The sequence below is a fragment of the Gorilla gorilla genome, chromosome 18 (genome assembly GCF_029281585.2).
Source record: "Gorilla gorilla gorilla isolate KB3781 chromosome 18, NHGRI_mGorGor1-v2.1_pri, whole genome shotgun sequence".
In the NCBI taxonomy this organism is placed as follows: domain Eukaryota; kingdom Metazoa; phylum Chordata; class Mammalia; order Primates; family Hominidae; genus Gorilla; species Gorilla gorilla.
Window position 1 is genome coordinate 114,225,241 of NC_073242.2, and position 25,825 is coordinate 114,251,065.

General features: G+C 44.9%; 2 protein-coding genes across 5 annotated transcripts in view; one reads left to right on the top strand and one right to left on the bottom strand.

Moving 5' to 3' along the window:
- The window catches only part of CDH13 (cadherin 13), a 1,164,256-nt gene that overhangs the window by 1,083,929 nt on the left and 54,502 nt on the right, over window positions 1-25,825 (top strand). The gene's annotated exons all lie outside the window — the stretch shown is intronic.
- Window positions 11,149-25,825, bottom strand: part of LOC134757521 (uncharacterized) — a 45,558-nt gene continuing 30,881 nt past the window's right edge. Inside the window, exons 2-4 of one of the 2 annotated variants that reach the window (XR_010131598.1) lie at window positions 22,591-22,700; window positions 12,665-12,796; window positions 11,149-11,348 (exon numbers count right to left, since the gene is read on the bottom strand). Coding sequence is in view for 1 of the 2 variants with exons in the window: in XM_063700361.1 (XP_063556431.1) it covers window positions 11,329-11,348; window positions 12,665-12,796; window positions 22,595-22,700 (258 nt within the window). In the remaining variant the exon portion in view is untranslated. The remainder of the gene's footprint in view (window positions 11,349-12,664; window positions 12,797-22,590; window positions 22,701-25,825) is intronic. The other variant, XM_063700361.1, reaches the window with a different exon arrangement.

Consider the following 25,825-nt stretch of genomic DNA (forward strand, 5'->3'; position numbering starts at 1 on the left):
AGTACCATGCAGAGTAGTTTCAGAACTCTAAATATCCCGTGTGCTCCACCCGTACATCCCTCCTTCCAGCCAACCCTTGCCAGTCATTAATCCCCACTCTGCTGTACCTCTTACTGGCTTTTTTTTGTCTTGAGTTACAGTCTTACTCTGTCACCCAGGCTGGAGTGCAGTGGTGCAGTCTCAGCTCACTGCAACCTCCGCCTCCTGGACTCAAGCAATCCTCCTGCCTCAGCCTCCCGAGTAGCTGGGACTACAGGCACATGCCACCACACCCGGTTAATTTTTGTATTTTTGGTAGAGACGGGGTTTCACTATGTTGGCCAGGCTGGTCTCAAATTCCTGACCTCATGATCCGCCCTTCTCGGCCTTCCAAAGTGCTGGGATTATAGGCATGAGCCACCGCACCCGCCCTAGCCTCTTTAATGATTGTTTACTTGGGTAGGCAAAGTCTTCCAGTCCTGTTCATTCTCTCTAAAATCAAAAACTCTTTGGAAATATCTGAATTTTCAGATCGACATCATTGCCTGTAAAACTCTCTAAGACCCTCTTTGAAATGGGGTAACAGCCATTAAAAAAATGAGAAGAGAAGACTCAGGCTGGACATGGTGGCTCACACCTGTAATCCCAGCACTTTGGGAGGCCGAAGCAGGTGGATTAGTTGAGGTCAGGAGTTCAAGACCCATCTGGCCAACATGTCTGGCCAACATGGTGAAACCCCGTCTCTACTAAAAATACAAAAATTAGCCAGGGGTAGTGGTGCACACCTGTAGTCCCAGCTACTTGGGAGGCTGAGGCAGGAGAATTGCTTGAACCCAGGAGATGGAGGTTGTAGTGAGCCAAGATTGCACCACTGCCCTCCAGCCTGGATGACAGAGCGAGACACTATCTCCAAAAAAAAAAGAAAAGAAAGTGAGGCAAATGAAGACTTGTAGTGATTGCTTTACTATAATCCTCTAATCTCCCCTGACTTCTTCCCCACTTTTTGTATATATTTTCCATCTTCTCCCATTGGGTTCAGTCTGAACTGAATCTGTCTGAACTGCCTGGTTCACCGCACATGAAAGCCCCTGTCTCCACTTTCTTCTGTCTCAGGAAACAGGCTCAGGGCAGCTGAGAAACAGGCCCAGGCCATCCTGCTGAAGGACGACACCATCAGGAAGAAACAGGTGGTGGCATGAAATGGGCACCTACTATGAGCCAAGGGCTGACTCTTGGTGTCTATTTCTTCATTTAATGATCACGGGGACGCTGTGAGCTCCTTTCACCTCTCACTGCCTCAATTTCCTTACCTGTAAGTGGCGACGATAATTCCTTCCTCCAGGACTATTGTGAGAGTTTGAGAGCTAGTTTGGAGAAAAAGTAGGCCAATTAACCAGCTCCCCTGCATGCAAAGCTTGTTATTTCTCTGTGACAGAGGCAGCTCTTTAAAATCTTACCCTGCACGTTCCGCAGGACACCTTTCTCTGGATTTTTCTTTCACGCAAACCCCATTCAGTTCCTACTGTGCTCTGCTTGCCTCTCCTATTGTTGAGAGGCTCAGGAAAAACCACTGGAACTAATTCACCACTCTGGCTTGATGAAGTCACTTCCTGCTGCTCTGGCCATTGGCCTCTGGAACAATCAACCGCTGTCTGGTGGGAATTCTATTAACATGACTGTGACTGTCTTACTTTGGACAGTCTTACTTTGGATTGCCCCCGAAGCAGATGCTGAGACAAGGGTTAGGGTGAAAATAGTTTAGTTGGGAGAAAATCCCATAAAATACCAGCAGGAGAGCAGGAAGTGGGACAGGAGAGGAACACAGCCCACACACTCTGCACTGTCCATCCAGCCACCACTACAGGTACAGGAGCTGAATCCCAGAGGAGCACACTCCTGGGCTTATGCCATCCGAGTAATATCGTAGGCTGGGGGAGGTCCCCAAACGCCGGTGAGTCCTTGACCCCAGTCAGTGTCCAGGCTCTTGACTGTGAGAAGAAATTCAAGAATGAGTCAGAAAATAGTGAAAGTATGGTTTATTGCAAAGCAAAAAGTATACACTCAAGAAAGGTGAGTGTGAGCGTTTTCAAGAGTGAAGGAATCGCTCTCAAGGGGGATTGGGGTTGCTACCTCTATGGATTTCTTTAACCAAGGAGTGGAATGTTCATGAAGATTCCTGGAAAAAGGTGGAGATTTCTCATAACTGAGGTGTCACCCATTTTTGCACCAAATATGGGTGTTCCTGGAACCGTCGAGGTGCCGGTGGGTGTGTGATATAGTATGTTAACAAGCATATATTGAGGTCCTAGGGAAAACCTAGGTGAAATCCACCACCACGATGGGTCCAGTTGGTCTTAGCCAGCTTGGCCCACACTCTGTTTTTTCAGGGTCTTATCAGCCCCTAGCTTCTGCAGCTATTTCAACATTTTCCATTTGCTAATCATGTGAAACTACTGCCTGGAATTTTCTATTCTTCTGTGACCACCCTGTATTCTTCTTGTCTCATGGGGAGCAAGGCAGCTGAGGTATAAATACCCCAGTCATTGGGTGAGGGTTGCTCCTGAGAGAGGTGCTGATTCCTCATCGCATTCAGCCTGCTGCATAGATGAGCAAAGGCCTTTGGCTGCTGGTGCAAGTTCTCTGGCAAAGGAATGCAGGTGCTGACAGGTGCATTTGGCCTGATATGCACTGTAGGGGGATGGCTTCCAGGGCACCGTCAGTGCCTCTTAAAATCATTCTCTCCTTAAAACCAGCTCATTCATCTCTTGGGGGCTTCTGCCTCTCTTTCAGACAAATTATTGCAGAGAGTCCAGTAGCCACGTAGAATTGCATTGAGCAGGCACATTTGACAATGACATTTGATTCCAGAACTTGTCAAGCTTTGTTCTCAGAATATGACCAGATCCTAATAATGTCTGTCCACTGTTGAGGGACCACTGCGTACCAGACCCTATGTGGGATATGTGAAGTCTGTTACCTCATTCAGTCATCCCAGCAACCCTGTGAGGGATCCACCACTATCTCCAATTTCTGCACTAGGAGAGGGAGACGTGGGGAGGTTATGCCACACTCCACGTCACTCACCCACAGCCCTCTCAGTAAACGGTGGACACAGGATCCGTAGCCTGAATGTCTGTGTCATGGTCAAGCTCCAGGTCTTTTCCAGCACCACATTTTCCAGCACAACAACTAGATTAGTAAGTGTTTGCTTATGAGGGTGTACTAGGAGCGTAGCTACTGAGCGCTTCCTGCACACCACGTGCAGTTATACACACCTCACATGTAAGAATTTAGACCCCCACGGCGATGCTAGGAGGTATGCATGGTTATTTCCATTATAAGGTGAGGAGGCTGTGGCATACCATGTTCTGTGCCATGTCCTCAGATACCAATATACCAGATGCCATTCCTTAAGCCCCTGAGTACCAATTCCACTCCCTCTCCATCACACACAGCCACTATGGAATACACTCACATCAGCCTCAGTTGGCCCCACTCACTGTGGGGCAGAATTTCCCTGGTCTGATGCCTGGCATCTGCCCAGAAGGCACTGCAGCATAGGGGACAGTGGGGTCAGACTCCACTGTAGGAATCTACATCTCCCTGCACACACTGTGAGGCCTTGCATGGGCTACTGCACATCAGCAAGCCTCCGTTTTCCTCATATTCAAAATGGAATCAAGCTTGTCTTCCTGGCGGGTTGGTGAAGATGGCACTAAATGAGAAGGGAACAGGGTAGGCATCAAATGGTTGCTGCTGCTGAATTTGGGGCAGGGGTGCTGGTGGTCTTCTGAGTGCCAGCTCTGCCTGACCTTGATCCAGTACATACGTGCACACACACACACATGTTCACACACTTGCGCATGTACACATGTGTACATCATGCACATACATGTCCACACATTCACACACCACTCCCACATCTGCACCTACATGCAAATACTCATGCACGCATACATGCACTTACGCACGCTCATTCACACACCACTACCACATCTGCACCCACATGCAAATACTCATACATGCACTCATGCACACACATGCACACACATTCACACATGTGCACTCACACATGCACACACTCTCCAGTAAGCTTTTTGGAGTTCATCAATATTACACCCAAGTCAGCATTTATTGAGCACCTACTGCATACCAGCATTATGCCAAGCACAAGAGATTAGGGGAAGTTGGGCGTAACGGCTCACGTTCATAATCCTGCTCTTTGGGAGGCTGAGGCAGGAAGATTCCTTGAGCCTAGGCATTCGAGGACAGCCTGGGCAACATTGTGAGACCCCGTCTCTGTCTTTAAAAAAAAAGACACAAGGGGAGCCCAGAAATGAAACAGCCAGTGTATCATTTCAGGCAGACCACCTCGTTTTCACAGGAAGCAGCAAAAACAGGCTGCCAGACACCTTTGCCACGCTCCACTGGCTTCCATACTCTGAGAAAAGAGGGAATCCGACTCATGAGAGCCAGAAATGAAATTGATGCAATCCCAAACCCAGGGCCAGTCCCTCTTGGAAGATAAGCCCCATGGGGCCTCGTGACTGCCTCTTCTTTCAAGCAAGGTCCTGTCATAATTTTGTCCCTGCCACAACCTTTAAGGAGTGGGTTATAACTGTGCCTGAAATGGACTGGCCTCTGGCAGAGCATTCCTCGGTGTGGGAGCCATCAGGCCCTCAGGAACTAGTCTTCCTGCCACCAGGAGGTTTCATGTATGCACCTGTATCATCAGTAGTGTGGTGTTTCCATATCGTCAGAACTCAGCACACCATTTCTGGCCAGCATGGTTGTTTGATGTAGACTGAGAAGTGGGTTCAGTAATGAGCACCTGGCACACTCAAACTCTGCTAGTGTTGGGTGGCCACACTCCTTTGAGGCTTGACCAATGTCACCTGAAGGTCACCACCAGTAGCCATCCAAAACAGTTTAATTGGGCGTTGGCATTCCATCTGCAGTGACACACTGCCTGTGTCCTCCAAAACTCAGTGGATTGGAGAATTGAGTCACGATGAATCTTGTAACCCATACCCAGAGCCCTGAAGAACTCAGGTTGTTTGCACACCCAGCCACAAAGAAGTTGCCTTCTCTTGATCTTTGAAGCAATTAAATGTCATTTAGAGAGGAGAGATTTGCTGTTTAAAAATATTTTTTAAAACAGCTTGAGTTTGTTCTTGTAAGGCTGCCATTGGGTCTGAGACCCCAGAGGAGCAGTGCGCTGCCTTGCAGTTACTCCGCAGTGGGCAAGACAGGTATGTTTTGCTCTGGGAAGAGTTGCTGAACACCTGTCTGAGCAAGCGACTCTTTGTGGCTGTCTGGTCATTACGTACACCACTTAGTCCTGCCTCCGAGTAGCTTGTGGTCTCCTGAGAGCTGTAAGAAATCCAAACCAGCAAACAACATAGTTTTTGTTTCCAGTGTTAACCACCTGGCGAATGGTCCAGATAGGAATGCTGTAGAAGTTCAAGGGAGGAAGAGACTCCAGGGGCTCAAGTGGTTTAGCAGGGCTAGCAGGACAAGACAGAGTTTGAATGAGATTGTTGCATGTAAGTGGAGTAAGGAGAAGCTGATAATGCAAGAAGGTCAACCATCTCACACACATCTAGGGACCGTGGGGAAACCCATTTTGCTAGAGTAGAGAGATTGGATGAGGAAGTACAGGCTGCACCCTGGAGCCAAGCTAAGTAAACTGGACTTCATTCTGAACTGGGAGTGGAGGGGTCCATGTGCAAAAGAGCACTGTGGGAGGATCCAGGGGACACTGGAGCCCTGGAGCTTGTTAGGAAGCAAGGTACCCATTCCCAGGGAAGAAAGAGGAGGACTCAGAGTGGGGAGGAGTGTGCCACATGAAAGGTGCCCACAGTATTCAAATCCCAACTTCGCTGCCTGCTAATTATGTGAACCGATGCTGGCTACACAATCTCTCTGAGCCTCGCTATTCTCATCCCTGAAATAGCAATAATAATCCCAGCCTCAAACAATGATAGTTAAGATTATATGAAATATCATGCATGTAGTGCCAGCTACATATGTACAGTGTCCAACCCCACAAAGGGGATCCCTGTTATTCGTAGGGAGATGGTGTAGCAGTGTTGCCCTAGAGCCAGTTCATAGCAGTTTGCAGGAGCCAGTTGTTACCATCTCTTTGTAGCTGTGCATTCAGTGACATCATGGGAGTAACTTGAAACTGGCCACAGTGGAAGTACTTCTATCATGGAATTAGACAAACACTATTAATTCAGGCTTTTCCCACCTCCAGAGAATCAAATGTTAAACATTTGCCAGTGTTCCTCTGGCAAAGAAAAGGAAAATGGCCAGAGGTAGGTGAAATCAAATGAGAGAAGTCTAACCTTGCAAAACTGAGCCAACTGCACTGATGTATCCTATTGTCTGTCCCACACCCTCGCAAGGATTTTGGTCTTTGTCCAGCAGAGTCACCACGTCTTATTCAGGTTACAGAGCTGAGCTATTTGGAAACCAGGGTTGGGGGGGTGGATTTCAATGTCATCTTACTAAAAAAGTTCACTAATGAAAAGTGTATTGCTAAGACAGCAGCTTTATATTTCTCCCAGGCTTTATCAGCAGCCATGGATTGAATCGTTGACTTGATTTTACTACACTGAGGTCCCACTGAGGAAGGCCAAGTTCCTAAATCATGCACCTGACAGGTGCCATATTTCTGAGCACAGAGCCAAGCTGTGACCTTCTAGTTTCACAGTAACTAGAGCTGGGTGACATGCATAATAAAGGGAGTACATGGAGCATTTTTAAAATATGGAATGAAGGTGGAATCATGCAGACATGTCAGTCTGAAACTGGTTACCAGAAGCAAGGTGATCAATCTTCCTGCCTGTCTTAGGATGCTGATGTGAGAAGCACGATGACTTTCACTTGGCAGAAGGATTTGGAAGTATCTGGGCTTGATAACCTACCTCATGCCAAGGACCATGCTCTGTATACGATTTCCTCTTTTCACCCACCCTGTGAGTGAGGTTTTAGTGTCTCCATTTGACATATAGAGAAGTAAAAGCTTGGAAGGTTAGCACCTCTCTCCATGTCCCACAGATACTAAAGGGCTGAGCCAAGACTTGAGTGTGGGTTTGTCTGATTCGCCTCTACTTGGCCCTCTGTCTCCAAGCTGCTGCTCAGCTGGAGGCTCCTCCGTGACATCAGCTCACTGTGGCTCCCTCTGCCTGGAATGTTCTCCCTTGCCCAGGCCTTCATGTGACTGTCTCCTTTTCACTTCAGTCTCACTATCATCTCCTTTGCAAGGCTTTCCCTGATCACCTTCGCTAAAGAAGCCCTCCTCAACTCTGCCCACCTGTCACTGGTCACTCCCTGTACTGTTGCCCAATGGGACGGCTTTCAGAGCACATATCACTCTCTGAAGTTATCGTATTGTGTGTTAACTATTTTTATGATCTCCCTTCCTCTTCTAGAACAGAAGCTCCATGAGAACAGGAATTTCATGTCTTGTTCTCTTTCATATATGCAGAGTAAAGAAGAATGTCTGACATATAATAGCTACACAATAAATATTGAAAGAATGAGGGGATGGGTGGACAGATGCATAGATCCATGGAAGAATGGATGGATGGATGGATAGATGGACGGATACATGAATTGATGGATGCATGGATAGACACATGGATGAATGATGAATGCCTGGGTGGGTGATGAATGCATGGGTCAGTGATGAATGCATGGGTGGGTGATGAATGCATGGGTGGGTGATGAGTGCATGGGTGAGTGATGAATGCATGGGTGGGTGATGAATGCATGGGTGGGTGATGAGTGCATGGGTGAGTGATGAATGCATGGCTGGGTGATGAATGCATGGGTGGGTGATGAATGCATGGATGAATGTGGAATGCATGGATGGATGATGAATGCATGGGTGGGTGATAAATGCATGGGTGAGTGGTGAATGCATGGGTGAGTGATGAATGCATGGATGAGTGTGGAAAGCATGGGTGGGTGATGAATGCATGGGTGGGTGACGAATGCATGGGTGGGTGATGAATGCATGGATGAATGTGGAATGCATGGGTGGATGATGAATGCATGGGTGGGTGATGAATGCATGGGTAGGTGATGAATGCATGGGTGAGTGATGAATGCATGGATGAGTGTGGAATGCATGGGTGAGTGATGAATGCATGGGTGGGGGATGAATGCATGGGTGGGTGATGAATGCATGGGTGAGTGATGAATGCATAGGTGAGTGAGGAATGCATGGTTGGATGAGGAATGCATGGGTGGATGATGAATGCATGGATGAGTGTGGAATGCATGGGTGAGTGATAAATGCATGAGTGAGTGGATGAGTGCATGGATGAATGATGAATGCATGAATGGATGGATACATGGATGGATGAAGTTGTACAAGCTCAAACCAGCTCAGATTGGAGGAAGCTTCTTACTTGAAGCCCCCTGTGACTATGTTGGGGCTTGTCTCCTACCATCTCACTGAAAGAGCCTATCTCCTAAGCTCTCTCTTAGAGACCTGTATCCTTACCTTCCCCTCCCTTCCCAACTTGAGCAGTGTCAGCGTCAGGAGCAAGATGAGTGATGAAGTGTCAGCAGGGACACAGCCAGCTGGGTGAGCAGGGGCTATATTGTAACCTGCAGCCAGGAGCTGCTCCCTTGAGATGGCCTTTGGGTACAACTCTATATGGCTTCCCAGCCTTTCTTCCAGCTGCAGGATCATCCTACCCCTGGGACTCCCTTATTGGTGTCCTCATTAGGCCAACCAATGCAAATTAACCCCTGATTCACAGATAGTGGGGATATACAGTCACCACAACACATATGGCCTCTGTCATCCAGTTTCACTCAGTCTAGAGAAAGAAAGAGATGAATAAACAGACCCTTTTAGTATAAAAGCTATGATGAAAGTGACATTTGAGGTGAAAACACTACAATATAACAGCAGCAGAGAGAAAGGCACATCAGTCAAAGTCAAGGAAGGAAGGGATAGCTGGGCTCAGACTTGCAGGTAGACCAGGGCAAGGATGTTCAGGCAGAGGAAATGGGATAAACAAAGGCATGGTGGCCAAGAGAGCTAGATCCGTTCACTCAACACACAGGCAGGACTGCAACGGGTCTTGTGTATCCTGTGGATCTAATCTATCCTTAGGCATCAGTCTGGGAAACATGAGTTCCGTCTTCTCCACTAATTTGGGAAGGAGGGTCAAGTCGTACCTCTGTCTCCACCTCCTCCAGGCCTACACAGTTTGTGACTGATATACTGAGCACCAGGTCTGCATCACCCACCTTATCACACGTGGGCACAGGATCTCTGCCGGGGGCAAGCGGTATGATGTGTCCTGGTCACGGTCTGGCTGGTGATTTGGTTACATCCAGACACGGAATTCGACCTAGAATAACCTAAGACAAAGGCAGTCGTTTCTCTGGCTGACATTGTCAGAACGTTAAACAACCAAAAACAGCAACAAAGTGATGGGCCAAGCAGTCAAGTTTGGGAACAGCTTTAATGACTAATTTCTAATGAGAGTTTCAAAACACTAATTTTCCAGAACAGAGAATCAAGTTGTGCTCATTTATAACCCGTCATCTGCAATGAGACAGAGGATATTTCTTTCTGTGTTGTCAGTTAACTTTCTGAGCCGGACAGAATACAAACTAGAAGAGGTGGGCCATAAATCAGCTCCTTTGGAACTGATAAATGGATATTGTACAAATCCTGCATTTGCATTGGCTCTGAGGACATAAATCAATTCTCATGATCTTACTTGGGAAAAAAATTTCCCTTTGAAGTCAGACTGAGCGATTTATGTAGGCATTCTTTCCTGACTGTTTATTTTTCTCAGCTTTTTAATGACTGTCTTTTCACTTTCTGCACTTACACAACATTGTAAAGTGTTGCATTTTCATGTAGAGAAAACTGGACCTTGGTCTGAATCTTCCCACAAGGGATAATTTTATAACTTTTTTGCTCAGCCATTGAATAACAATTGCTTTTGGAAAGATTGTCATAATGTATCAGTTAGAAGGCACCTTAGAGACCATCATTTCACATGACCTCTGTTTTATAGATGGGGAAACTGAGGCCCAAGAGTGACAGTCATGTGCTGCAGGTCACAGGCCAAGTTTGTGACAAGACCAGGGTGTCTGTTCGGGTTTTGGAGAAACAAGGACCCTTGGTAGGGTCCGTTCATTCATTCATTTATTCATTCATTTGTTCATTCTCCAGGCAAATCGTTATCTTGGCCCCTTCTGCTGCAGCCATTGCCACTAAGAAGGCAGGCCCTGCAGGGGAGACTCTGGACGTCTTTTGCTTGTTCAGTATTTGCTAAACGGGCAAAAATGGAAGAAAAATCAAAACATCACTGTTGGCTGGGCACGGTGGCTCACACCTGTAATCCCAGCACTTTGGGAGGCTGAGGCGGGCAGATCACGAGGTCAGGAGATCAAGACCATCCTGGCTAACACGGTGAAACCCCGTCTCTACTAAAAATACAAAAAAATTAGCCGAGCGTGGTGGCCGGCGCCTGTAGTCCCAGCTACTCGGGAGGCTGAGGCAGGGGAATGGCGTGAATCAGGGAGGCGGAGCTTGTAGTGAGCGGAGATGGCGCCACTGCACTCCAGCCTGGGCGACAGAGCAAGACCCTGTCTCAAAAAAAAAAAAAAAAAAGAAAAATCACTGTCCTTTTTTGGCGTTCTATAAGTCAAGAGTATTCTGAAGACTATCGAGGGAGGAGTGTTTGGTTTGTGCCTTGTTTTGTTCTGTTTTAGCAGCCCTGGAAATCATGGATACCTCCCTTCCTTGAAGTTATCTTTCCCATGTATAACAGCTGTATTGATTTATGAGATATAATTCACATACCATACAATTCACCCATTTAAAATATACAATTGAATGGTTTTTAGTGTAGTCAGAGTTGTGCAACCATCACCGCCATCAATTTTAGAACATTTTCAACACCCTAAAGAGAAGCCCCATCCCCCTTAACCCTTACATGTTTCCTTCTCCCCACTGCTCTAGTGACCACTAATCAGCTTTCTGTCTCTGTGGGTTTGCCTAGTACGGACATTTCATCGGAATGAAATCAGCTAACATGTGATATCCTTAAAGGTTTTGTAGCAGAAAGACATCTACATGGGAAGGGACGCTGCTGAGTGTTTAAAGAAAAGACACATTCATCATTTTATTGTATTTTCTCAACTTTATAAAAGTTTTCAAACATGTGGAAACGTTGAAAGAATTTTATAGCAAGCACCCTTTGCCCCATCACCAAGATTCTCCCAGCACATCTTCTTTTGCTTGCTTTATTTAGTGCACACCTATCCACCTGTTCCAGAGATCGCCACTGCAGCAGTGGGTTCTCAAAGGAGAACTTTCCAACCTTCCCGCAATGAGAAAGAAAAATATCAGTTTTACTAAATGAAATATCAACATTGTAGATTTTATAAGCTGAGAATGTTAGTACATCAATATTAGAAGCCCTAAAAGATAAAATTGCATTCAAAGGCCAAAAAAGTCATAGGCTTGCTAGCTCTCCAGGAAAGGCCCGTGTGTTCAGGACAGGAGGACTGAGGACCAAACAGGTTTGGGAATGACAAATCCCTTGACGGAACTGGCTGACAACTTTGCTCACCAGTCACAGCAGGGCAGCCCAGGGAGTGAACAGGGGCATTGGCGGGGAGGGCAGCCATTCCCGCCCGCTGCTAATGGGCTCGCTTCTCAAAGGAGCTTTTGGGATTCAACGGTTTAAGTATCAAGTTTGACTGATGCATTTGGAGGGAAGAATTGAAAACTGCCTGAGGGAAGGCGCTTTGCTTTTTCTTTTGTGAGGCAAAAGCTTTTGAAAACTGTGACTGTACAAAAAGCCACAGCTCCTATGAGGAGTCTGTTACATGGCAACACATACGCAGATGTGGACAGCAGTGAGCACACTTCCTGGAAAGGGGGAACAGCATCACGGGCAGGCTTCAGAGCCACACACCACGTCTCTGTCTCAGAGTCTATCCTCGACCACAGGGTTTAAGTCCTTGATGTGCATACTGGGCCCTGGAGAGAAGGTGCCTGTTCTCACGGGCTGACCTCACAGGCCTGTGAGCCATAAGTGGTGTGATTCGCTAACAGTTGAATGGCACTGGCTATGTGTGTATGTGTATGTGTGTGCATGTGTGTGTGTGTGTGTGTGTGTGTGTGTTGTGAAGACACATTTAGTTTGAGTCCCTATGAAGCGAGGAGAAAAGGTCTTGACGAACAACAGTTCAATAGCTCCTGCCAATATGTGCAATGCAATTCTTTTTTAGTGAGTGAATTAGGCTTGATAAGAACTACATTAAAGCTTCCGTTGGAACAGGAATTCAAAATGCTCATCTTTGTAATTTACCCACTCAGTCACCAGTGTTTACCAAGTGCCAGTGGATGCCTGGAGAGAAGAGAAAGCAAAGATAAATAAGCGTGTCTCTCGGCCTTCAAAGCACTGTGCCCAGCAGGAAGGAAAGCACACAATTACGACACGCTGTTTTTATTGTATATATGTTTATATATTAGGTTGGGCCATATGAAATTGCTGATGTGATGGGTTTTGACCAGAGAAATGGCAACTGTGTGGTTCAACCTAATATTTAGATAGTATTATCTTAGCTCAGGCTGCCATAACCAAATACCACGGACTGGGCAGCTTGAATACAGACATGTATTACTCACAGTTCTGGAGGCTGGAAGTCCAAGATCGTGGTTCTAGCTGGTTCATTCTCTGGGGAGGGCTCTCTTTCTGGCTTGCAGACAGCCGCCTTCTTGCTGCGTCCTCATGTAGCCTCATTTCCTTGGGGCATGTACCTGGAGGGTGGGGATTAGGGAGCATACAGGGTCTCCTTTTATACGGATCCTCATCCTATCAGATCAGAGCTCCATCCTCATGACCTCATGTAACCTTAACTTCCTAAGGAGAGGCCCATCTCCAAGTACTGCCACAATGGGGGTTAGGGTTCTATCAACATACAAATTGTGGGGGGAACAGAAACAAACATTCAGTTCACAAGTATAAAATGGATATATTATTTATGTGCATATACATCATATACTGTTATATATCATAGATAAGACATGCATATTATACATATGTGTATGTATATATAGTAAATATACCATCTATAGTAATAAGGTTTCACAAAGAAGAGAAAATGGAAATGTAGAGATATAAAGGAAATCATCTTTGTGTTACTAGTCTTTTTATTGCCAAAAAAATTTTATTTGCAAAACAAATATAGGCTCATGGTAAAAATTTTAGCAACTGAGATAAGCAAAACTAAGAATGATATAAATCCCACTAGCCAGATACCACTACTCCTAAGACCCAGGTCAGACAGCGAGGCATCACTGTTAAGAGCACGGGCGCTATGGTTGGACAACTCTATCACTTACTAGCTGTGTGTCCTGGAGCCAGCTACTTAGTCCCTCACCACCTCTGTTTCTTCATCTATATAATGGGTCAGTAATCCCACCCACATGAAGTTATTGTTAGACTTAAATAAGCTGACCCATGTAAAGTGCTTGGAAAGTCCCTGGCACAAAGCAAGTGCTCAATAAATATTATCTGTGACTCTATTATTATTATCATCATCATCATAATTATTACCGCAACTGCCACTAGCATTCCCTTCCAAGGTATTTTCTCAGCCAGCAGCAGCAAATAGGTTTGGGATTATATGTCAAGCTCTGTGAAAAAGAAGGGTTTGGCACACAGGGCTTCATACAAAGAGGGGTTTTGAAGCTGACCTGGCCATTGCCAAGTTATTATCGTGTTTGTGAGAAGGGGGCAGCGAGCCTGCCACATGTTTGCATGTGGACCCTCACGGTGCTATACACATACCTACCTACTATAAAGATTTACTTCGTATATGTTGTCATCTTGTCATGTTGTGTTCATCATGGCTTTTAATGTCTACATAGCATTCCATTATCACTTTTGATCAACAGTTCCCTGATTGCTTTTTTATTTTTCTATAGTAAACATTGAAGGAGAAAATATAATTGTTGCTAAATATTTCAGCCAAATAAGTCTGAGCTATGCTTTATTCTAAGGCCCTCTCTCAGATCTTCACAATGCAAATCTGAGTATTAAAGGCTCTGAGAATTCTTGCACAAAGGGGGACCTCATTTGATGTTATTAACCTGGCATTCCCCAGTTTTGGAGTGTGCTCCCTATAGCTATTTCTTTAAGCTAAATAATTAGAGGAAGAATTTCTGGATCAAAGAATATGTACAGTTCCAAGAGATTTTCATTTGTTTCCCTCTAGAATGTTGTTTTAGGAACTGACAAACTTGGAGATACCTCCTTCTGGGCTAAACTGTGACTTTTTAAAATCACAATTCGATGAAAAGTTCAAGACACTAAAATATACGGTGGTATTCTTTTAAAAAATTCATACAATTGAACCGGGTACAAAGAATCACCTGGGTTTTTTGTTTGTTTGTTTTTGTTTTGTTTTTGTTTTTTGGTTTTTGGTTTTTTTGAGCTTTTAGATTCAGGGGGTCCATGGGCAGGTTTATTACCTGGGTATATTGCGTGTTGCTGAAGTTTGGGGTATGAGTGATCCCATCACCCAGACAGTGTGCATAGTACCCGATAGTTTTCAACCCTTACACCCCTTCCATGCTCCCCCTTCTAGAAGTCCCCAATGTCTATTGCTCCCATCTTTGTGTCTGTGTGTACTCAATGTTTAGCTCCCACTTAGAACTGAGAACATGCAGTATTTGGTTTTCTGTCCCTGTGCTAATTCGCTTAGGATAATGGCCTCCAGCTGCATCCATGTTGCTGCAAAGAACACAATTTCATCCTTTTTCACAGCTGCATAGTATTCCATGGTATACACGTACTGCATTTTCTTTATCCATTCCACCATTGATGAGCACCCGGATTGGTTCCTTGTGCTTGCCATTGTGCATTGTGCTGTGATAAACATACAAGTGCATGTGTCTTTTTGGCAAAACAATTTATCTTCTTTTGGATAAACACCGAGTAGTAGGATTGCTGAGTCAAATGGTAGTTCTATTCTAAGTTCTTTGAGAAATCTCCAAACTGGTTTGGACAGGGGCTGAACTGATTTACATTCGCACCAACAGTGTTTAAGAGTTCCCTTTTCTCTGTAACCTGGGCAGCATCTGTTATTTTTTGACTTTTTAATAATAGCTATTCTGACTGGTGTGAGATGGTATCTCATTGTGGTTTTGATTTGCATTTCTCTGAGGATTAGTGACGTGGAGCATTTCTTCATATGTTTGTTGACCGCACGTATGTGTTCTTTTGAAAAGTGTCTGTTCATGTCTTTGACCATTTTTTAATGGGGTTGTTGTTTGCTTGTTGAATTGTTAAAGTTACTTATAGATTCTGGATATTAGACCTTTGTTGGATGCATAATTTGTGAATATTTCTTTCCATTCTATAGGTTGTCTGTTTATTCTGTTGATAGTTTCTTTGCCAATTTTTGTTTTTGGTGCAGTTGCTTTTGGGGACTTTGTCATAAATTCTTTGCCAAGGTCAATGTCCAGAATGCTATTTCCTAGGTTTTTTCCTGCTGGATTCTTTTCTCGTCTTCTGGCAAGTCAGTTTAGAAGAGGTTGATTTATTCAGAAAGTATCCATTTTCTTTTTCTAGACTTCAGACAGGAAAATGTAAAATGAGCAAAATTCTCGTGTATAAACTAGCTCAAAGGTTTGTGGAAGATTTAAATGCTGCATGACAGGTAGCAGGTAGTCGATAAATGCCAGTTGTGAATATTGCTTTTCAGATTAAATAACAAGGCTGAAAGTAAATGTTTTGGACAGGCTAGCTATTCTTCATACATCCAGCCTAAAGGTAATCATCCTGGTTTATTTCTTTATTCAAAAAATATTGAAAAATTCACACTATGAGCCGGGTCCTAACTAGCCCTGAGGATAGCAGTGAACGAGACAGTGTGGAGTTTCCATTCTAGTGGGAAGACCAGCAATGAACAAGCCAATGAATGTCTGATCACACAACTGGTGTGATTACAGCTTACAGCTCTTGCCCATGGGAGAGTCAACAGCATAATGGGATGGAGAGTAACTGGAGAAGGCCACCTTAGATGGGCTGGTTAGGAGGGAGCTGATGTGTGATCTGAAGAGTGATAACGAACCAGCCAAGGGGAGAGGTGAGGAGGAGAAACCAACAGCTAATGCAAAGGCTGGGAGGGTGGGAGAGCCTGGCTAGCTTTGGATTGGGGAACAGGGTGAGTTGATGGTGGGAGGTGAGCAGGGATCAGTCCCCAAAGCCACAAAGGTTTTGAAGCCTGAAAGGGACATGACGTACATTTTTTAAATCTCACTCTCCTGTTCTGTGAGCAACAGAATAGAGGACCCGGAAACTGCAGTAGGATTCTGTTTCTACACTGGTGCTAATGTAGAACCTCCTACATCCAGAAAGATGATAGCACAGCTGAGCCACATCCTTCCTGGCAACTGATGTTCCCACATGTAGAAACAGCTGGCATCCTCATACAGAGGGAGGCTTGCAGGCCCAGGATACATCTCATCCCCCTTGCTAATCTCGGTACTTGACACCCCTGACCTCACCAGGGGCACCAAACCCTACTGCTTCCTGCAGGGATTCAGCTGCGCTTGTCAACACAGAGCCTTGAAATCCCTAGGGATATCAACTCCTTGGAATTCCAGGCTGCTCTTCCACTTGCTTCTGACACATTGACTTTTCTGCCCATTCACTCACCCATCTTTAACCAAGGCCTGTATGGCCAGACATGAGGCCACTCACTGCCTACATGAAGAGGGAAAGACAAAGTGTATCCCTGGGAGCTCACTATGTTGTGTGAAAATTACAACATCAGATAGTAAATGCCTTGGTGAAGATACGCATCCCAAGGGCAGGAAGCTCCCCACCTTGATTACTGCAAACTCCCCAGTCCCTAACAGAGTACTGGGAAGATAGAAGGTGGTCAAAGCATATGTATTGAATGAACACTGGAAATCAGTACAAGGGCTGGGAATGTGTGATTCTGAGCACTCCGTGATGGAAATAACCCTCCAGCTCCTTCACAGAACAGCCAGCAGCATCACCTGTTTTGGTGATGGTGCCTCCAGATGATGATCCATGAGCGCACACTGGACTTGTGCTCCTGGGTGAGCTCTCTCCATGTGAAACCCAGATGCTTCTGTCTCCCAGGGACCCTGCAGCCCTCCCGGTAACCTGGCCTCCATCAGGAATGCAGTCTCTATAGATGGCTGTCTATTAGGATGCCACTGGTGAGGGAGGTCCAGTCATCACCTAAGCTAAGCACAGCTGCCTCTAAGTACCTCCTTGCTTGGCAGCCGGCCAGACCACATTCACTGACCTTCAAGTCATAATGCGAGGCTCAGCCATCTATCTCACTGTGGTCCCCGCTGCAGCTGGCTTCATTTATTGACTTCTTGAAAGTGCCAATATCCATGCTCAGCTTGGTCTGAGCTGGTCTCAGAGACCCAGGTGCCAGAGCAAAGGCCATGGTGTGTTGGTTAATCACCCAATAAAAATAAACTCTGAGAACAAACACAGAGGGGTGATTAACTTTCCCATTCTGGTCTTCTGACATCCCAGTTTGCTCTCCCAGTGAGCATGTTTCTTTGAGATAAACCACCCTGGGAAACTGAGCACCTGTCCAGACACCACCATGCCTTGGCGTAAGTGGACAAAAGTGGAACGTGACCTGCAAGCAGTGCAGCCTGAGACTTAGGCAGAGAGCCCCCTGCCCCAGGTTGCATGCTGCTGAGGGCCTTATCAGAAACTCTGAAGCAGAGCACCAGACTATTTTATTCTGCTTTTTGCTCTTGTAATAAAGTGTTATTAGTGTTTAGTCACCAGATTAAACCCCAAAGCCTTGCCTCCCCTCCTGTGACCATCCATGTACTCCAAATCATGAACCAAAAAACAGGGACCACCAACAGCCCTTACCAAAAGAAGACTGGAAGCACAAAAAAAGCAACTTACCATGAATCAATTTAAAGTGAAGACCAAAGTTTGACTCAAAACTGAAAAAAATATATATATTTGGTTAAGATGTAATTGTTACCGAAGCACCAGAGGTTTGGTCTGGGTCCTGCTGTTCACTGCACAGAAAGCCAATCACTGAGACAACAAGACAAAAGCCAGGGAAGAAGGCTTTAATCGGGTGCTGCTGCAGCCAAGGAAATGGGAGGTCAGTCTCAAATCCATCTCTGAAATGAGGGGTTGATGCACCAGAGAGGAAATGTAACCATGTTTGGGAAAACATGGATGAAATTGGAAATCATCATTCTCAGTAAACTTTCGCAAGGACAAAAAACCAAACACCGCATGTTCTCACTCATAGATGGGAATTGAACAATGAGAACACATGGACACAGGAAGGGGAACATCATACTCTGGGGACTGTTGTGGGGTGGGGGGAGGGGGGAGGGATAGCATTAGGAGATATACCTAATGCTAAATGACGAGTTAATGGGTGCAGCACACCAGCATGGCACAGTATACATATGTAACTAACCTGCACATTGTGCACATGTACCCTAAAACTTAAAGTATAATAATAATAATAATAATAATAATAATAAACAGGGATTAAAGCAGGGCAAGGAAGAGAAGTTGCTCAGTAGGAAGCAGGTGGTCCTTTAGGCAATCCTGATGGATGAGGGGTATGGCTCCTCATTATCCAGAGGCAGTGGTCTGGTAAGTTTCAGCTCCTTGATTTTATCTGGGAGACCTGATGGTTGGCTTCTTGAGAAAGGAACTCAGATAAGACAATTGTAACCGTCTCAAGTTTTAAAGTCTGGAAGGAACAATTTCTGTGGTTATTCAAAAAAAAAAAAAAATAAGCGTCAGTTCTATGGGACAATTTGATCACTTTATTTTGGAGAAAAAAATGATGAACAGAAGTTTGTTTATAAGTTTAACCCCAATAATAGGCTAGTCTTAGAGTGAACACAGATGAACCAAGAATTGCTTTCCTTTCGGCATAATTTTTACAACATCCCACGGCAGTACATGCCAAACTTCACCTTGTGCTCAGCTTATGCCCTGCATTTATAAAGAGATTGTCTTTCCTAACCATTCAAGGGCTTTGTCCATTTCCCAAAGGACCTCTCCCCAGTCCTATGCCAGTCAAATCACTCTTTCGAAGCAGTTGTAAATCCACTGTCCTTTCTCTTCTTCAATCATTGATTCCCTTCTCTCCATTGCATTTTTGCTTGTCATGGATTTACTTATGATTCCTTTTTTTCTTCTTTTATTGCTTTACTTGTAATTAGCAAATAATAATTGTATATATTTATGAGGCATAATGTGATGGTTTGGTCTTTGTATACATAGAAACTTTGATCAACATCTCCCCCTTCCTCAGCCCTCTCCCTGCTGCCATGAATTTGACTCTTTTAGATTCCACAGATACATGAAATAATAAAGTATGTGTCTTTCTGGGCTTGGCTTATTTCACTTAGCGTAATTCTTATACTCTGAGTATCCTCCTAGAACCCTACATCTTTTGTGAGATTGACAGTCATACTTTGTGCTGGACTGGTGCATCTTTGGGATGGTTTTGTCACTGGGAGATAACTCATGAGGTCTGCTGACCAGGTAGATACTAGGAGTAACCAGGGTATTTGGCTGCAAGAGAGAATTATAGGCCTGGTCAGGAGTTCATTCAGGATGTTGTAAATGGAATACTGGGGTGATGAGCAGTCCTTGTGGGTCTCGTTCATATTTGTATATATTCAGGCCTAGGAATGCAGGGAAAAAAGGGATAAAACACACTGAATGAAAAGAGTGTGAACAAATGGATGAAGAGCCTCACACCAAGGAAAGCTTACGTTGCTACCAACTGGTACCAAACTCCAAGTCGTCCTGTTCTTTTCCAAGCGCAGTTTCTACTGCTTAGAAAAAGCCACCCAATCTGGATACGTGGATGTAGCAAATTTAACCGTAGACCTAGACTACCTATAGGATCAGGCTTGATCAGTCATTAATAATGATAATGAAAATTAATCATGAAAGCTATCTTGTGGTTGCACCTTAAAGCATCTGTGTAATGCTTTTACCCACACTAAGAGTGTTCAATCCCTGTTTTCACCTAGGATTGATAAGTGTGTTTCTGGATTTCAGAAATCGGATAGCTTCTGAAGTCTCAGCCTGTTAATATGGTAACTAAATATGTTAAGGTCCTAGTCTCTCAATGTTTAATTACTATTTAATTTTTTATTTCCTAATTTACTCAATGTGTATGATATTGTTAAATTTGTGGCTTTATACCCTGAATCTCTTTGTCTGTATTTCTCTGTATTGCTTGGCAGTCAATTTGGTCAAAAGCAACAACGAAATGACCCTTACGAAGTGTCAAATGTCCCTTTATATGAGATATAAATGTCTTTGCAAAGACACTTATAAAGTTGTGAAGACGTTGTTTCCTTACTCTAATAGCTGCTGTAGTCACGTAGGTTTCAAAAATGGGGTGGGGGAGGGCTGTGGCAGTGAGCGCCTAGGGGAAACTATGTCAGTCACCCCTGGAAATAAATCTGCAAAATGGACTAGCAAGCCCTGACTAGGAAGAGCCCGGCCACAGCAAAATCTTATTGCAGGCACAAAAAGGTCCTGTTGCAGCAGTTGGGAGACCTTTGGTAAATTCTAACAAAGAATTAATGGCCTCGAACAAGCCGCCCGGTATGACCTTTGCCAGAAGAAACTAGGAGCAGACTTGCTTGCCTGGAACAGGTGGTGAGGAGGTTTTCAGAGAAGATGTGTGCAGTCCCTGGCAAGTAGCTGGTGCCCAGGAAATGTCAGTTCCATTGTTTGCCAGGGAAGGCTCGGTGCACGTGGGGCTCACACACAAAGGAAGAGGTTAGAGGGTCCGCAGAAAAGGGTGGGAGCTCAAAACAGTGGTTCTTAGGCGTTTGTCTGCAGGCACGCTGGTAATTCATGCTGACCATGCCCACAATCAGTGGCACCTAGCTGTGGCCCCACCCCTTTCCTGCCCACTATTGAAAGTGACTACATGGCAAAGAGCGCCTATTTCCTAGACTAAATCATTCTCAGACTTAAGTTATTACTGAGCGCTGTTAGACACAAGTTCCTTGATATCTACATCACAACTGAGTAGTTTATCTCTGTGGTAAGTCTCGAAGTTTGACTTCGAAGTTACTAAGAGCCTTCCAATAAAAGAACAGTTTAAGCCAATATTGTTTCACCAATGATAGTGATGAAGATATTAAATTCACGCACATGTGCTGTGTAATTTTAAACCTTTCTCAAATGTGTATGATTTTTATAAAGAGAAATATAATTTTAAGAAAGTTTTATATCTATGTAATAGGGTTCTTTTTTTTTTTTAGGAAATATTGCCATCCTGTAAATTCCAGTCCTATGTTCCTGAGTTATTCCCCACTAAGGAAAGCCCAGCTGTTAGACCTGGGTTCCAGCTCAGAGTTAAAATCATTATTCTCAGAATGGTGGTTCTCAAACTTTGGTGAATCAGAGCCACCTGGAAAACATGTTAAAAATGGAAATGTCCCATCATATCATCAACAGCCCTGATCATTCTGATACACACCCAAATTGGAGAACCAGTGGCACAAACAAATGCCCAACCCTCATGGGCTATTCACAAGGCAAACAAAAATCAAGCTATGCTTGGGAGGCAGAGATCCACATTGGAACCACACTTCTGCTGCTGGAAAGCTGCATGACTCAGGCAAGCTCCTAGACCACTCTGAGCCTTTGTTTTCTCATGTGTAAAATAAGGTGGTAATATCTACCTCCCAGGTTGATGAGGCAATGGCAGACAGTAATGTATATGAATACATACATTGTACGCCACCTCCTCAGTGATCAATGAATGTGTGCTTCCAGTTGTAGACACAACAGCAGAAAGTAAATGCTGAAAAATAGGAAAACACTCACAATGCATGATTTACGATGTGAGGGAGCCTGCTGGCATGGCCCTTGTCACGAGAGTAATTAAATAACCATTTGTGTAATTACTAATTTATATCCTGTCTCCCTGCTGGAGTGTAAGTTCCAAAAACTGGAGGGAATACACTGCAGTCTTCCCAACACCAAGCTCGGTGCCGGGCATGTAACAGACACCCAGCAAATGTTTATTCCAAATGAGCGAGTGAACAGTACGTCACATTAAAAACGTGTGTGTTTATCTATACATCGATACATAGGCTGGAAGCCTCTAGACAAAAATGTTAATAGTGCTTATCTCTAGAAGTGGATTACGGTGATTTTAATTTTTTTCTTTTTTCTCCTCTGTATTGTCTGAATTTTCTGCAATTAACACAGAGGACCAAACCAGCGTTTCCTTGGGTAAATGCGAGTGGAGTTGGAGCCACCCCCTACCACTGTGCCTACAAGAGCATGTTTTCTTGTGATTCCAGCTTCCTTGGGGGTTTCAATATGTAGTCTCTAGAATTAAAAGGGTTTTGGGCCAGGCGTGGTGGCTCAAGCCTGTAATCCCAGCACTTTGGGAGGCCAAGGCAGGTGGATCACAAGGTCAGGAGTTTGAGACCAGTCTGGCCAACATAGTGAAACCCCATCACTACTAAACATACAAAAATTAGCCGGGCATGGTTGCACATGCCTGTAATCTCACCTACTTGGGAGGCTAAGGCAGGAGGATCGCTTGAACCCAGGAGGCGGAGGTTGCGGTGAGCCCAGATTGCACCACTGCACTCCAGCCTTGGCAACAAAGGAAGACTCCGTCTGAAAAAAAAAGGGGGGGGTTTTAGGAGAAACAGGAATTTAGTGATTTCTAAAGATAAGTAGAATTTGTTCTTATTCACCATTTCCTTGTCCTGATCATGGACTATGCAAAAAAGAGCTCACACAGCAGGCCTGAGACTGCTGTCCCTAGAAAGACCTGCCTACAAGGTTGGCCTCAGCTGGTATGTAGAACCTTGGATGTGGGGAGGGCTCCCACTCTCTTAACTGATAAGAGTGACTCACTGCATCTAAACTGCTTGCGTGAACAAATATGGTTTATGCTGAATATCTGTTTTCCCTCTGGGAGTCAAGAATTTTGCTAATGCCAGGTGGAGGGTGTCTACGTGACCAGCCCCCAATAAAAAACCCTGGGTGTTGAGTCTTTGGTGAGCTTCCCTGATGGAGAACATTTCACATATGTTGTCACAACTTGCTCCTGGAATTAAGCACGTCCGGTGTGACCCCACTGGGAGCAGACTCCTGCAAGCTGGTACCTGGTTTCCCCGGGATGTTGCCCCATGTACCTTTTTTCTGTGCTGTTTTCCCTGCATATTTTCCCTGTGATAAGTTTTAACCATTGAATATGACAATATGCTGTGTTCTGTGGGCCTTCCTGGCAAATCACTGAACCTGGGAGTGGTCTTCGGGACCCCCAGCACACAAACCCACCTAACTAAGCCCCCGTTGACAGCATGTGTCAGATCCAAGGCAACTAAAGGGATGGGAATGTCTGGAGCAGCATAGAAGTGGGAGTTTGGCTGGGACAAGAGAGACAGGTGGCTCTTCTGAGAGACCTGCCTATGGGGGAGGGATGAATGAGCACTTTAGGATGAAGTGCCTTTAGAATTCTGGGTCACCCAGCACGTGGGTCAACCAATGCATGTTAAAGAAGGTTTCTACTCTCATTCATTCCCTCATGCATGCATTCAACAACTGAGTACCTACCTACTCAGTGTGTGCTGGCCACTCTTCTAGATTCTAGGTATGAAGGGTTAAGTAAGATAGATGAGGTCACTGCCCCTAGGAGCTCACATTCTAAGTTGTAGAGCTGGCCAGGGAAGGAGGCAGACTTTAGAGAGACCATCCAGAGTGGCTTCTCTAGGGAACACAGAGGCCTCAGTGTTGGAGCTGAGATCCTTCAAAGCATGACACACATGAGAAAATCTAAGACTTATCCGATGAGGCAAGTAGAAAGGTGTTGAGACCAGAAATAATTTACTAATTTCAAGGAATGAAAGGAAGGCCAGCGAGTCTGTAACTTAGGGAGGCTGAGGAAAGAGGTAGAAAATGCAGGTAGAAAGTCAGGCAGGTCCAGATGGATCCTCTAGGACCTTAGAGACCATGGTTAAGAGTTTGGACCTTATTCTATACCCCATGGGAAGTCATTGGAGGGTTTTAAGCTGGAGATTCACACTCTGTGATATAACACTGGCTGCTCTTTGGAGAATGGACTGTAGCAAGCAGAAGAGAAGCAAAGAATCAGGTGCATTGCAGTGGTCTACACAAAAGACGATCCCTAGTCATCTTACCACCTACCTCCTACAATGACCAAAGAAAGTGGACCCACACCACAGCTACCTCGGTCCACTGCATGTGTGGAAGGTGATGATTCTCTTGGGCATGATATGTATTACTTGTTGTCATGGTAGGGATCAGAATGTCTGTAAAAAGCAAAGTTTTGGTCCATGTGCCATCAGAAGATGCCAGCTGCCATATGCCAGTCAGAATTGTCATGTGCTAGAGCCTCATGCAGACGTCCACAGGATTTCACCAGGGGCTCTGGGATGCCTGGGAAGGGAATCCAGGGAAGGGACTGGAGATGTCAAGAGCTCCTGCCCTGGTCTCAGCTGTTATGGAGTCACAGAAGGTCATACCTCCATGAAAGGCAAGGGAAGAAGTATCCCATCCTCCCAACCCCAAGAGGCCCTGCCCAGGTCACTCACTGGACAGCTCTTCTTGTCCACATCTGCTGGTTGTGGCATCCCCATCCCTGGGAAATTTGCTAATTTCAAGGAATTAAAGAAAGGCCAGTGAGTCTGTAACTTAGGAAGGCTGAGGAAAGAGATAGAAAATGCAGGTAGAAAGTCAGGCAGGTCCAGATGGATCCTCTAGGGCCCTAGAGACCATGGCAGTCCTTTCTGTTTACTGAGACTGCTTTCTTTGGCTCTGGTTTCCTGGGAGAGGAAGAGAACCGTACCCTGGACTGTGATGGGCTGTGACTGTCTAACTAATCCAGGATTCTGGAATTCACTAGCCATTCAATTTTATCTATACATTTTGTCAGAAGATTTGAAATATGCCCTTTACTTTACACTCAGGGCCATAGCTACATGAGCTATTTTAAGATAGTGTATTTCCTTCAGTTGGGAGTTCTGTGTCTTTCTGGTTCTGCTTTTAATAATAAATACGGGGTCCAGTGGACTGAAATTAAATAGGGTGTGAAGTATTCCCCTACTGTTTCCCTTCTTTCCTACAGTTTTACAGGGTTGTTTGTATCCTTCAGCAGGAATATAAAAATACCCTCTATCTCCTCTCCTTTCGTAGTTTTTATTTTCTACGTTTCTCATAGTCTTTCCTATCCTACTATATATATATGTGTGTGTGTATATATATATATATGTGTGTGTGTGTATATATATGTGTATATATGTGCCATATATAGAGATAGATGCATCTTCCATGTATTACTATATCTATAATCTCCCTATATATAAATTTGATATGTATATAATCTGTGCCATGTCTAGTGCTCTGTTATATTGCACTGATCCATTTGGCTATTGTGCACTAATTGCCCAATATTACTTCATGACATTTTTAAGTCTAAACTGAAAGGAAAGCTATGCTAAGTCATGTAATGTTGGCAACTATGCTGCACAAACATGGGTCGCCTACATCAGGGGTCCCCAACCCCTGGGCCACGGATGGCCCCAACCCCTGGGCCACAACATCAGATTGTTATTGGAGCACAAATCCTATTGTGAACTGCACACACAAGGGACCTAGGCTGCACGCTCCTTATGAGAATCTAATGCCTGAACTGAGGAGGAACAGTTTCATCTCCAAGCCATCCCCCACCTGTTCGTGGAAAAATTGTCTTCCACGAAACCAGTCCATGGTGCCAA